Consider the following 14,994-nt stretch of genomic DNA (forward strand, 5'->3'; position numbering starts at 1 on the left):
TTATCCACAGGGAAGCATGCGCAACTCATTATGTCAGCCTTCTTTCACTGTCAAAATCCCAAATCTTGATGATGAATTTTGATGATGATTGGCCACAGAAAGACATACTATGTGCCTGTATGCATAAGACTGCATCATCATGAAAACAAACCTTGAAGAAAACGTATAATTATGGTGAGGTTATACTCAGTGAACTTAGGTAATTAAATAGAAAGATACATAACCTTGTAGCAACCCTAAGCATCATATTGACCCTATAAATATCTGAAGCGTTTTATAATCTTCGGTCCAACAGTTGACTAGTCCACCATTAATGAAGTCACTTAAATGTATAGTGAGACTGTTTAGTAAGGCTACTTATGTGCTTTACATGGTGGAATCAATGCCGTCAGCGAACCTTGTCTAGTCATTTTGTATCAAGCAACACTTTTATATTTAATGTTTTTGTATATTGTATTTTTGTATATTTTACCTTGAACAAACTTGCTGGTCGTCTGGCTCATGACACCATCTTGTGGTGTACAATGGTATTACAGGACTAGCAGGCATTTGACTAGCTTTTAAGGCTTGCTCCATGCAGCACACATATTGGATTCAGTTGATATTGTACATGTCTTGTGTTTCCGTCCAATGTTTGCCACATAGTCTAAAGACATTGTTTGGTGAATTTGTGTCTATAACCTGATCGTAAGTGTGAATGTGTGTGTGCGTTTGATTTTCTGTCTGTAATTATGCACTGGCGACCTGTCCAGTAAGTGTACTGTCATTCATCTGATGACAGCTGGGAGAGGCTTTGGCCACTGCAGTCCTAAGTTATATAAAACCACATGGAAGATGAACGCTCACTGTATTAAACTAATTATGTTGCATATTGAACCTTGCAGTGGTCATGACACACAGTATAACTACAATTACATTTCTCATCAAATAAAACTGAGCAAATACAAATTTTTATGGAACTTATTTTTCATAATTCTTCATCTGCACTGACTGTAGACTTAAAAATAAACTACAGTGAATTATCATGGAATAAACAAGAAAAATACAACAGAAAAACAAAGGAATTGTACACATGGCTTAACCTTGATCTACCAAGAAAAGTTTGAGAAAATGACTTTAGATTAGTTTCACTGCATTGCCTTTAACGCACTCTGGTTAGATGAATGCTGTGCAAAGAAAATTAAATCTACTATGTCTGCAAATTCACTTTGCATTATGTAATAGGTTGCACCTCAGTAGAAATCTTCCCATATGAAGCATAATTCTATTCTATTTTTTTTTTAAACAACATTACCCCTTACCACCTAAATGTGAAGGAAAATTTAATGTAAAATCCCACATCTGAGCAGATTGTATGAACCTGCCATCTTGTCACCTCAAGGCCAAGTAAAAGTCACACGTTGTAGCTCTGTTGTGCTTTCTCCCAATTAACACACCATTATCCGAAGGGAAGTATCTAATCAACATTACCTTCTGGCGTGGCGGTTGTTTTCATCAATACATGCAAACCGTGTGTGCTCAGCCTGTGTGAGGGCAGGGAAGCGTAAGCTCTGCCCTTCATCTTGCAGTCTGCCTGTAGCAGTTTGACTTCAGCACCATGGACAGAGTCTATCACCGTTTCGGAGGAGCTGAGGGTGCGCAGCAATTACTATATTTGTGTGTTTGTAATTTGATTTGCCAGTGCAGTCATAGATTTGTGTTAACGTGGACTTGTTGGAGTTTGTTCTTCTTTTTTTTTTTTAATATTGTGTATATGCACACAGATTTATATGTGTGTATAAACATTTCGGTGTGGGTAGATAGGTAATGTATGCATGTGAAATGTGTTTTATAAGTCCATACTGAGATTTGTAAATGCATACAAAGACCTGTACATGTTTTTGAGTCAACTAGATTTTCACAAATAATGTTGGCTCTCCTATAAGAGAGATGTTTCTGTAATGCTGAGTATCATTTGTTCTCTGTGTTGATTGGCAGGCTCACTGTCACCTTGGATATGTAGCCTTCACAACACATGTAGGGTAATTGTGCTCATAGATTTCAAACATAACAAGTCCAGATTTTGAGCAAAGACAATCCAAACACACACACACGCACACGCACGCACGCACACACATAGTATAAAAGGCTCTCTTTTTTCTCATGACAACTGTGCGAGTCAGTCAAGTTAAATTTAAGTCACAAAGGTTGCCTAATGCAAAGTGTTGTTGCATCGTGGCCATACTATTTGATCTACTCGCGTGCGCTGCAGCCGACTGGGAAAACCCATCAGAGGAGGACAGAGCGCATCTTTCAGTGGGACAAGCCGTGAAGCATCCCTTTCGTTTTGCCATCTGGAAAAAAAATTAAACTACTCTCCACCGTGTAACTGCGCGATCCCAGACCGTCTGTCGGTTTTACCGACCTGCTACGGGCAGGCTGGATTAAACGACACTGAAAGGGAAACGGCTGTAACATAATGTACTTTAACAGAAAGTGGCCACTCCAGGCTATGAATCCCCTCCAACCTCCACCACCATATAGGCTTATTTATTTCTCTTAAAGCTGCTGAGTGTATAAAACTGTTTCAGTATTTTTTTCATAATGATCTGTGTGTTTCCGTGGCCAGATGTTTGTGCGTTGGAAGGGTTGTGATGTTGGAATAACGATCTTAGCAGATCCCCATGTTGCCATCAGCCCTGAGGTTTCCCCCTGTCAGCCGGTCTGAGCGCCGCTTTCTTGGTGGGACGCACGGTCTTGACAAGCGGCGTGGGCTGCTGCGTAAGGATGGAGGAGAAGGGTTGTAATGCAATTAATTAGACGCAAGCACACGCTTTCTGCCAGTCTCTCTCTGTTTGCTTTCGCCCAATCAATCAAAACACCACAGACCCGCAGCTTTGTGAAACTCTTTCGCTGGTTTATTCCCTGCGCGCGGCGCGCGCTCGCTCCTTTTGCTCTCAGATAGAGGAGGGGTGGGGCGGGGGGGTAAAAAAAATAAATATGACTTCTGTTACGTTAAATGCCGTCATGCCTCCACAGATAGGGACCACGAAAAAAAAGTGCGGTTAAACACCACGCAAACTCACGCGTGATTCCGTTTTTTTTTTTTTTCGTCTTTTTTTGGTTTGTTTTGCACTTTTCTCGGCCATGCCATGTCAATAAGGCAGTGTTGCAACTTAAATACTGCAGACTGAATACGAAAAGCGGGAGATATAAAGGAGAACGGAATACCAGATAGATACAGAGTCTCTCTCTCTCTCTTACTCTCTCTCTCTCTCTCTCTCTCTCTCTCTTTCTCTCTCGGAGAGAGGCGCGCATGTCCAGTGCTTCCATGCAGACTGTTCTCCAGCTCGCCAATCATCAGAGCGAGTTTCCCCACTCTTTCTCGCTTCCCATCTTTACATGTGAGCCGGACACGCAGCGCTCTGCCGGGCGGACACTGCAGGGGAAAGAAAAGACAAAAAACCAAACCCAACGAAACCACCATGGAATAGGACTATTCACCGGGAGGATACGGGGAAAAAAAAACCTTTCTCATCTTTCTTCTTTCCCCCCTTTTTTCCCCCAGACGTCTTTTCTCTCTTCCGCATCCCCCGTCTCCGTCTCGATGTCTCTCAACAGTTTCTGAAAGGATTGAAGGAAAGAAAAATGAGGATTATTATTTTTTCTTGGCACTTTCTTGGGGTGTATTCCGCCCTTTTGGGACTCGCGGCAGGGGCTTTCCCCAGCTCGGTGCAGATAGGTGAGTTGGAGTGTCTCCGATTTTACGCACAGACACACTTCACTGAATATCTGAAGATGTTGGGCAGACTGACGTGAACACTGAAGGAGAAGCACCCAGACTCAACAAAATTGAATAAATGCGCGCAGTCGTGTTGAAACAGAAGAATACACAACTACAGAAAACATTTCCTCTGTGGCGCATCGTTTTCTCAGTTTTCTATACGAGATGTTGCGTGTCTGTGCTCTGACTCATGTAGTTCATGAATGCACACAAACTCTTCAAGTCTGTCCATCCTTTTACTGTATTTGAGTGTATCTTAAAAGCTGTTGTGGGTCATGAATGTTTCAGGGAGCTTTGTTCCTCTTCTCGTCTTCTTCAATGTTTAGACACTGCAGTATTCTCTCTCTCTCTCCCGCTCTCTCTCTCTCTCTCTCTCTCTCTCTCTCTCTCTCTCTCTCTCTCTGCCCTTTTCCAGTTACCCCATGTTAGTGCGGGATAAGCCTGTCTTCCTTGCCTCCTTACGGAAGATCAGTGATCAACTTCACTCAATCGAGATAATAATTGGCTTGCCCAGTGCATGTGGACCACACATGCATATTACCCCCCCCCCCCCCCCCCCCCCCCCCCCTCTCCCCTCTCTCTCTCTTAAGTACAGGCATTCATGCAGGCATGTGTGTGATAATGAATGCACTGCATCACTCCTTGTGGGGGGCAGCTGGGAGGTCCTATAATGAGATTCGGCTCCTTGACTCTCTCTCCCTACAGCTGCCAATAAACTTAATGCGCTAAACATTTTCTGCTTGATACACACACATATTTCCATCCGACGTCCGTGCATGCATGTGTGCAAGTGCACACCCAGTGATAGATATGCGCACACACACACCATATATGCTACAAACTCACGCAGATACAAACAACGATCAAGCGGGCGCACATGATCGGTGGACACAGTGGACATGCTTGCTTGCTTGCACCTTCATGCTGTGTCAAACACATGTGATGGTGGAGCACACTCGTGGTCCTTTGTGCTCTCCCTCACTGACCACCCTTCTCAAACACTCATATACGTGATCATTTACTTGATTCTCAGGCTCTCCAGTTCACTTGTGGATGCATTTGCATATCTCTGCATTGCATACAAGTGTAATGGCAATAAAAAGCACACAGATGTGCAATACTCAGCTGAATGAAAGAGAAGGAGAGAGAGAGACATTTGTGAAATCTTTTTGAGGGACTGGTGCAATAATGTGTCATATTGGGACACATCCAGACTCCTCATCCAGTTGAAGTTAATGCAATTCGAATTGTGGTTCAAGATTGATTTTTCCCGAAAAGTAAACTTGCATTTCAATCTTTAGATTTGGGTTTTCAGTCATAGCATAATAGTGATATGTGTTATGGATGTTTTTCAGACTTAGTTGGCCAATAGAGACTTTGTTTGCTGCTCATGCATCTGTGCTGTTACTTAAATACATATTCATATGTAGTTTTGTTTGTGTGTTTCATGTTCTTTTGTGACTTCCAAAACCCACAATGACTGTGATCCTACTCCTGTCACAGATTGCCAACAGAATCCCATTATATTTCATGTACATTGACAATAAAATCATCTAATCTAGTCTCATCTTAATTTTGGGTGAAATTATACCATTAATACAAAACACAGCACTTTGAGGATTACACTCCCCTCTGCTGAGGTTTGGTATGTCTACATGTTCCTATCACGATGTTATGTGAAAAACAGTAACTTTAAGTGAGAACAACACCTTTATAAGTGACATGTCATGTAGTAGTTCAATGTATTCCTCCTAACTCTTCCCCTGTCATCTTTTCTCCCTCCTTCCTCTTCTCTCTCTCGAAATGCAATGTCAAGATTTAGCTGTCTGCCGGTGTAATCCAATTCAGCTGAATTGAGTCTGATTCAGTTAAAGCTCAATCACATCCGTTTATTCAAACTTATCAAGAAGCTGTGAAGTGATCTATTGGATTTGAATTACAAATAAAGCCAATGACTTTCTACATCTACAGCAGTATGATATGAAACAGCTCATCTCAGGTTTTGAACATGTTAGATTCTGAAAATAGCCTTCATTGCTATTAAATCAAACTTTCAACCTTGATAAAACGTATACCCTCTATAGCAAAGGTTGTATTTCTTATATTCTGATGTTGAGCAAACAAATACAGCTGCTTTAAGTTTATTCTGGAAATCTCCCCGCAACGCAAACTTTAAATTTTTTTTGCATATTGTTGCTTTCTGTGCGGATGTTTGAGCTTCACTTCAGAATACAATGTGTCCGAAGTTTTCACATTTATCTGAAGAGAGAAAAAAATAAAACATTTGTGGTTCATCCCTCAATCGGAAGGTTACAGGTTCGATTCCTGACCTCTCCACATGTCAACGTGTCCTTGAGCAAGACACTGAATCTCAAAACTGCTTCCAATGGACGGACTGAGCCAGCCACCTCCACTGATGTGTGTGAATGGACAGACGTTATGCACAGTGTAAGCTCTTTAGGGACTGGTCAATTAGTGGGAACGCCCTATGCGTATAAGTGAAATCCGTAACTTAGGTAAATTCTACATATAACTTTTCCCCAAATTATCATTTGATTCATTGTTATTCATTCATTATGTCTTTTAAAAGTAAATGAAATTGCTCCAACCTTTTCCTTATGTATGCATGTTAGCGTTTTACGCTATTGGTTTCATTGGTTATGATTTGTTTTGATCTTTCCTTTTTTGTTTGCTATTTCCTTTTTCATTTAATTGTGTCTTGAGCCATTTCATAGTATATACTAATAAGTCAGTGCTTTTCATAGAGTGAGAGGGGCCTCCCCTGGGGGGCACCAGAGAACACAGTGTCAAAATCAAGAGGTCATGGGGACTCTTTTCCCAGCATATTTAATTTTTTTTGTCTGTAGAATATTTGTGATGAAAGTATGACTTAAATGGGAATATTTTGAATTTAACTGTTAATTTGTTAATTAAAACCAAATGACAGTGGTTGCAGGCTATATGTAGAGATGAACCAGATATTTCAGACTGAAAACATCAAACTAGCGCAGACGACTTCTGCTTTTCATTGTGTATCGATCACAAGAGCTGGTAATATTAATATGTTATTATGGTGAGAAACTTTAGAAAGTCCTTCATAAGGATACATAATATATCAGAATTTGATCATTGTTGTGACATCAGCATTGGCAATGTACAAATGTTAAATGACAGACTGAACTTCAATAATATATATATTTTTTTTTAAAGCGTAGTGCACTCATGCTCTGCATATCAACATATGTCATGTGTAGCCCAGCTGCCCCTCGGTGTCCGGCCTCTCAGTCGATGCTAAATTGTGCAATCATAGTGAGCCTCATGATAGTGGAAGAGACAGAGAGAAGCGAGGAAAGTCTGGGCAGTTAAAAACTCATGTACCCATGAGTTCACCCCAGTGACCTGCTTACACAAAGTTTTCAGGTGAAAACAGTGACGTTTCATTAGTTGGTTTAGAAAACAATGCGTCTTCTGTCCCCGAAAAGAGTACTTTTTAAAAAACAACTTCTAGAGTGAAATATTTTTGTTATCATTCATCTCCATCTGAATAAGGAAAGCAAAAGCGTTCTACAACATGAACTGGACCACATTTGAACTCAATAGCTTTTCTGCACACCTCTGAGTAAAGCGCCAATAACAAGGGGAGAAAAGAAAAAAGTTTTAACATTCAAGCAGTGACTAAGGCACAGATCGAGGGAGTAACGGGCGCACCGCAGCATTCAGAGTGGTTTACCATCATTGTGGACAATGCTCATGTTTACACTTTGGAGTGCCTCCATGTCCCGCTTCACGGACAATATATCTATTATTCATCGAAGCCATTTAAAGTTGCACAGAGAAGATCGAGCCAGACGGGAAGTTGCCACACGAAAATCTATCATCAACCCAGTCACCACGACGGGGCGCAAACAAGAGACACATAAGCAGAAAAATCAGGAGACGTGATCAAGAAGTGGGAATTGCAGATATCCATGTGATGAGAGGGAGAGGGAGACCTTTATTTTGCAATAAACTCTCCATAACTTATTCTTAGCACACTGCTCAGCATTATAATCCTTCATTAAACTCAATCCTGTAAAGAAAAACCACGTCTTGGTGACAGTGCGACATAGCTTGTGCATTCAGTGAGAGGGTTTGGAGTGTGATGTGCTCCAGGAGCATTCACTTCCCCCACATTATGAAAACCTCATAGAAGATGACACGTCCCTTTTTTGTGAAAGTTGTTGTAGGACTTTTAGGACAAAGTCATGCCGGGGCTTTTTAAATGTGGCACCTTTTTTTTCTCCACTTAACTCTTAATATTCAGCAGTTTCTTATCGTCTCTTCACATATTTTAATTTGTAAACTATAAGTGGTATTCAGTGCTTCTGTTTTTATCACAAAGGCCTTTATTTTACACTTTTGATCTGGTCGTCCTCCACTTTAATATCCTCATTCTCCCTTTGATGACTTTTCATATCAGTTTAGTTGTCTGTTTTCTTCTCACTCTTCTTTTTCATTTTTGTTTTTTCTGAGATTTCATCAATGAAAGGTGAAGCATGAGTGAAAGACAAATGACCTTTTATAACGATGCTAATGAAGGGTTTTAACATAATTTTTTTCCTTTCTCCTCCTCTGCTTTTCTCTGCCCTTCCCATCTATCTCTGCTCCCCCACATTACTCACCTTCTTCCTGTCTCTCGCTCGCTCTCCCACCCACCATATTCCCCCCCGCCCCTCTCCGCCCTACAATAACTCACTTCCTTCCCTCTCCATCATGTGTTCTCCCCTCTCTCCAGGTGGATTGTTCATTAGGAATACTGATCAGGAGTACACAGCGTTTCGACTGGCTATCTTCCTTCACAACACCAGCCCTAATGCTACGGAAGCTCCCTTTAACCTGGTTCCGCACGTGGACAACATAGAGACTGCCAACAGCTTCGCGGTCACCAACGCGTGTAAGTCATTAAATGTGTGCGACTGAAAATGAGACTGACGTATTTACCCTCTTTCTCTCCTCTGCTCATTACTGGGCCTTCTCATTGTTTCAGTCTGGAGCTAATCTCGCCGTACTGTTGGATAACGATTGGTTTAATTAGGAAGTGTAGTTATTTAAAAAGTGGAGCTGTAACTTTAGAATTTTGCGACGCGCAATACAGCTGCTGTGGGTGTCTTCGGTGGATATATTTTTTTTGAAGAAATTGCCATTTCAAAATGTTGATTTGTGGCTCTGTAAGGTGTCATTTGAAAATCTCGCGACAAATAGTCCTCACCGTGGAGTGTGGTTAAGTGGATGATCTGGGCTGTTCTGACATCTTTGGATCAGTTTTGTTCATATGTATGGCCACAGTACTTCGCATTATCTCTGCCATCTCCAAATTATTACAGAGATAAAATGAGTCTGGCAGGAGTTGCAGGCCGTGTTGAAAATGGGTCCTTTGTGTTCAGAACAGAGGGGAACAGTTGGTACTTGTGTCCTCTGATCTTTCGAAGGATGACAGCTAATCTTTCACCGTCCCTGTCTGTTCTTTGGGACTTGAGATATAATCCTTCACACTTCGACTCAACCCGAAATCCAGTAAGAGCTTCTTCTGATGTTTGCCCTGGCAAGTAAACAATAATAACATTGTTTGTCAACAATTTAGAGCAGTCTGCAAGCTACAGGTGCATGCATTATGGTAATATTAGAGATGGAATAAGGGTAAAAGTCCACATGATTAAAAAAATAAATAAAAATGGTTCCAGTCTTTGAACCGAAAAAAGTCAAAGTGATAAGTCACATTAACCTCAAAGTGAACTCTCATAAATAGAATTAAATAAATAGATTATTGTCATAGACGTTAGCATCGGTGGAAGACTGAGAATACAGTAGGAAGCAGCTTGTGATAAAGCCAGTGAGTCTTTTTTTAAGGAAAGCCTTTAGAAGATTCTTGGCTCATTCCAGTGAAATTAACCACAATCAGTGTTGGCAGTGAACCATCTAAGTCTCTCGCATATTTCTCTACTGAGATAATATAATGGAAAAAAGAACTCTAATAAGCAATGCAAGAGCACTTTATAAGATTAAAAATGCACAGTAAGATACACTTTGTCCAATTTGGTGCACCTCTTTGACAGAGTCTGGGCTTGAAATGATTTCTCAGGTAAATATTCCGTAAACATTTGATCATATAGCTACAAGCTTTTACCCCTTTATTCCTACCCTTGTTTATTTGTCCTCAAAATATGACTTTGTGTGCCATATTCACGTTACGCTGACCTTCCATGACTTTCTCAGTGCGACTGTTCTCTCAGATTCACCAGTGTGTCAAACATTTTCACCATGAACTTTTCAAAAATCTTCAAAAAACAATAGCGATCGTACATTGAATGTTATTAAAATGGACAAAAAAACACTCATTGTACATTCATAGGCTATTCTCAGTCAAAATAAAGGTGTACAGCCTGTATAGTTATAGTTTACGAGGGTTCCTTCAGTCTGTCTGGTGTTTTGGTGCCACTTTTAACTTAAAGCACTTGAATGAGCTGAAAGTTAAATAATTAAATAAATAAGTATCTTAGATCAGGCAAAGGCATCATCGTGGTCACCGGCGTGGTAGGTGTCCTCACATGGTGATTTGCTCTCAACATTGGAGCTATACTTTTATAATACCCGTGGGAGGAATGTGGTTATTTTCTTTCAGATGTCTCTTGGTGGAAAAGGGTTTATGACACTATAATTAAAGCCTACATTAAAGAAATTTGATCTCTGTTTTTCCACCTGTGTGTTTGAGTGTTTAGGAAGGACAGCAACTGTATCCCCCTCCTCCAGTGTGAATAAGAGGAAATAAAACTTCTGCTTATTCTCTTTATCTGCTTCATTTTGTGTTTGAATGGGCTTATTTCGATTTTATGCGAACAAAAGTGAATACAGGGGCTGCACATTTTGTGTGTTGGGGTTATGTTTTGATGATAGTCGAAAAATGCTGAAAGGAAAATCTCCCTGCTAAATCGGGAGATTGGTCATTGTGAAGATGTTATGGCGGTAGATTGGTTTTTGTGCAGAAAGCTGAATTTCTCTCAGGGGTATCATTCCATATCACATCCCCTTGTTAGCACAGTCATCTGGCTCATCCATCTTATTTTAGTTAAATTTTCAGGTGATTGTGTTGTAATGTTTTACCTCCTTATCTCATTAAGCTTTAACAAATCGACCGCTGGGGCTGTTAACCAGGCAGAGCGAGCAAAATCAATACAGTATTAAACAACAATACGGTGGTTCTCCTCACAATATTATATCAATATGTTTAACAAGAACAAAGAAATGGCTCTCAAAAGGGTGTTTTTAAAATGTGAAAGGTTTCTGAAGTTCATCTGGCAATTGATTTATGATGTGTGTTTATTTTACATGGGCAAAGTAAATGTGGACATTTAATATCCCTGGAGGGCACTATTATAAGATTTAAATGCAGCCAGATGCAAGTCACACACAATCATAAATCAAAACTGTATAATGCAATTTCCAAGTTTGTTTGTTTTTTTTCTCCTGCCAACTGTATTACAGACCCACATGAATGAATATATTAGTTAATACATCCTACACTGATTGAAAAAATGAATAGTCCAGAGACTGTCCCAGCCCACAGATATCCTCACAGCTGACTCTGATTCTGCACATTGAAAAGTTGTACGGTAAACACACGCGAGGCATTTCTCCTCTAACATACAGCCATGAGTATGAACATGTAGAGTAAAAAGTTTTGTTCAGGGAAAACTTTCAAAGTCCTGTTTGTTTCTCATGTCAGAAAATAATCACGTATCACTTTTTTTTCATTCTCATGATTCAATCTTCCATCCATCCATCCATCCATCCATCCATCCATCCATCCATCCATCCATCCATCCATCCATCCATCCATCCATCCATCCATCCGTCCATCCATCCGTCCATCCAATCCAGTCCATCAAAGAACAAACACAGAGATACAGTCACACACATGCACATTTTTACCAGCAGGCAGGTTCTTTGGTCAACGTTGCACTAAAGCGCGCATGTCTTTGGATTGTGAGGTAGCCCTCAGTACCTGGTGAAAACTATTCAACAATAAAAACTTGTGAACCCCACACAGAAAGTCCCTGGACTCTGAATCAAACTGGATGTTCTCTCAAGGTAACTGTGGAAAAGACATGTCCCTTAATGATTTGCAACTTTACTGCCCGAACCTTTACAGCAGCTTCAGACGCTCTTGAGGGAAACGTCACTCAGCCAAGAAGAACTTGATGAACTTTATATACCCACAGGACTGATGTATGTCCGGAACAAAGTTGTGTTTCTGCATTACCACATCACCTTTTGGCTCGTCTTTTAACATATTTGACAGCAAAATGTAGGGGAACATTTCAGGAATGCCACATGACTACATGACTTTATGATATCAAGCCGGCAAAGGACCTCACCTGGTCTTTCAGAGAAAAACATAAACATATAAATCCTTGGTAAGATTGCACTGCCGTGCAGCCAACTTGACAATATTTTATACTATTTTCCATCACATCCTGCTGTCTTCTCTTTAAAAGTCATCGACTCCCAGCTCTCAGATATGCTCAAATATAAAAATAATCAAATAATAAAGTTTAGTTTGAATATTTTAATATAAGCACAATGTAGCTTCAATAAAATGCACATCAGAATTTACTTGGAAGCTATAAGATAGCCAGTGATGTCTCTATTGATGGGAACTGCTCTGTAATGATCAGAAATGATGAAAGAAGAATTATATTCATCTTCTCTTCTGTTTTTCTAAGATTCCTTTTTGCAGTTCTATCAACTCTATTGCTATGAGTATTCATCCCAAGCCTCTTTGCCTCATCCAATTTCCAAGCCTTTGTCCGTCTACCGAGCACGCATCCATTTATTTCTATCACTTTATCCAACTTGGGGTCACTGGATGCTGCAGCTGATCCCAGCTGACTCTGCAAGTTGGGACCACAACCCTGGAGAGATCACCAGTCCATCGCAGGACAATCACACACACTCTCATTCACACAAACGGGGTCACTAATTAACTTCAAACCCATGTTATTGGACTGTTGAAGAAAATTAGACGCGCGCGCGTGTGTGTGTGTGTGTGTGTGTGTGTGTGTGTGTGTGTGTGTGTGTGCGTGTGCGTGTGCGTGTGTGCGAGACTCAAGCATTAGGAAATAAGAGGTGCGTTTGGTAAATGAAGCTGTTTTATGAGAACACTTTGCTCTCTCAGTCTCCACAGGCTTCCCATAACAAGCGCAATCACTTCTGTCTTTTTCTCAATTACTTTCTTTCACTCTACTCTCTCTCTTGTTACAGCCACACTTCTTGCCTCGACCAGACCCCCTCTCCACCCCCCCACCCCCATCCCTTTGTCACTGCATCTCAGACTTCCCCTCTCCTTTTCTTCCATTCTTTCCTTCATCACATTTTGCCTTCTCTCTCCTCTCGCACAAGCGTGGTGAATGGATCTCTAAATTAATCCCTGACTCTTGCTCCGGGTGGTGAGCAATGCACCGAATTAAAATAGGGAATTCTGCCTCTGACCTTGGCTCGTGCTTCTCTATTCTGGTATTCAGAAAGCGTAAATGGATCATAAAAATCCCTGGTCCTCATCGTTTTTCCCTATTCACTAAGGAATACAACTCATTTTCTTGAACGAGGGTCACACATTCTCATAGCCGCTGTCACTTTTTTTTTGTTATTTCCTGCTTACATGGCTATCTCTATTTGTATGGTGAGAAACACAATGTGTGGGAGTGTGTTTTCCGTCTTTCTTTTGCATCTGTGCACTATTGTGTGTCGCTTCTCACTGAGGGACAAGTCTTCCTTCCGTACAGCAGTCAATGCATAGGGATTAATATGAGGAATGGCCTGCGTGCGTGCGTGCATGCGATGTTTGAGTACATATAGATGTGGCTCGGTGTGAGTGTGCGGTGAAAAGGATCCACTGAGACAGAGCGTGATGAAGATAGACACTAAGTGATAAGGTGAATTAGGGATGATGAGGAAAGAAATGGAGAGGAAAGGATTTATAACAAAGAGGTGGTTATGCTTGATCTGAGGTGCCAGATATGAGAGCTCCAAATGTGATTCCTGATGTGTGGAGTGAAACGTTCATTGTCATGTACTTTCTAAATATCAAGATTAATGAACCATTATTCTATTCTATTCTATTCTATTCTATTCTATTGACAATAACGCTATGTGCACTATGTGTGCTTTATTATGGTTTTGGTGGTTGATTTTTGCAGCTATGCAAAGCCTCATTTGTCATCGTGAGTTAATATGGATTGTGCCAATAGTGAATCATTCACCAATCCATACTGTTTACGTATTATTGACCGTCGCAGATTGCATATACACGCAGGCTGCACCTGATTATCTTCGGAGTGTGACTGAGACCAACTGTGGGAGTCTGGTTCTCATTGAAGTGTCAGTCCCGCTTTGTCTTTGTGTTACTCAACAATTAAGGACAAAATTAATTAACTCGGACGTGTGAGTAGCAGCCAGGCTTTGGAACGAGGTGGTGGTTGTTGGAAGAGGCAAAAGTGCTTGCAATCGTTCACTTAAGTGAAAGTAAGAAAGTCTCGGTTATGAGATGTACTATAGTTGTCAAAGTAAAAATGTAAATGTGCGTGTGGCACTTAACTCAGGGATACACCAGCTTAATCATTAGGAATGACATAGGTCATGATTTAATTTGTTTCAAGGTTCTAAGTTAAGAAAAACAATAAAAGTAACTTATCTTAACTTCATATACATTTCACAGGAAGGGACAGGGACTGGTTTCTGTCAGCAGCTTTGACTCTTTCTTCTCCGTAACTCTGACGTACGTCTATAAAAGTAGTAATAAAAATCACACTCTTTGAATTAGATTGTGCAAATGAATGACTGATGATGCAGGAGGAACAGATGTCATGATGTAACTCTGTGCGACTTTTTAATTTAGTCATCGTCTGTGAAGGTTTAAACAAGCAACAGTTTGAAAAAATGTAAGGTAGAGAGTATCCATATCTGTGTTTACATTAAGGGTTAAAAGGTAAAAACTCAAATAAATACTCATGTACAGACACCTGAAAAAAGATTTGTACTTGATTGCTTCCTAATACATTCATTGAAAACGGTTCCCTATGTTTGAATTGTTCACATCATCAATTACTGCATTCCGACTTGTAAAATATTTTGATGAAATACCTACACTTCACAAGAAGAGTACATTTCAGGTTTTAGATATGTATCCACAGTGTAAT

The 14,994-nt window shown here is 40.5% G+C and overlaps 1 protein-coding gene across 1 annotated transcript in view; it reads left to right on the top strand.

The window, feature by feature from the left end:
* The first annotated feature begins 3,341 nt into the window (after positions 1-3,341).
* Positions 3,342-14,994, top strand: part of gria4a (glutamate receptor, ionotropic, AMPA 4a) — a 110,875-nt gene continuing 99,222 nt past the window's right edge. The window contains exons 1-2 of the mRNA XM_080458991.1: positions 3,342-3,721; positions 8,538-8,696. Of these exons, the coding sequence (XP_080315117.1) occupies positions 3,628-3,721; positions 8,538-8,696 (253 nt within the window). The 5' untranslated portion in view covers positions 3,342-3,627. The remainder of the gene's footprint in view (positions 3,722-8,537; positions 8,697-14,994) is intronic.

This window comes from Lipophrys pholis (genome assembly GCF_963383615.2).
Source record: "Lipophrys pholis genome assembly, chromosome: 3".
In the NCBI taxonomy this organism is placed as follows: domain Eukaryota; kingdom Metazoa; phylum Chordata; class Actinopteri; order Blenniiformes; family Blenniidae; genus Lipophrys; species Lipophrys pholis.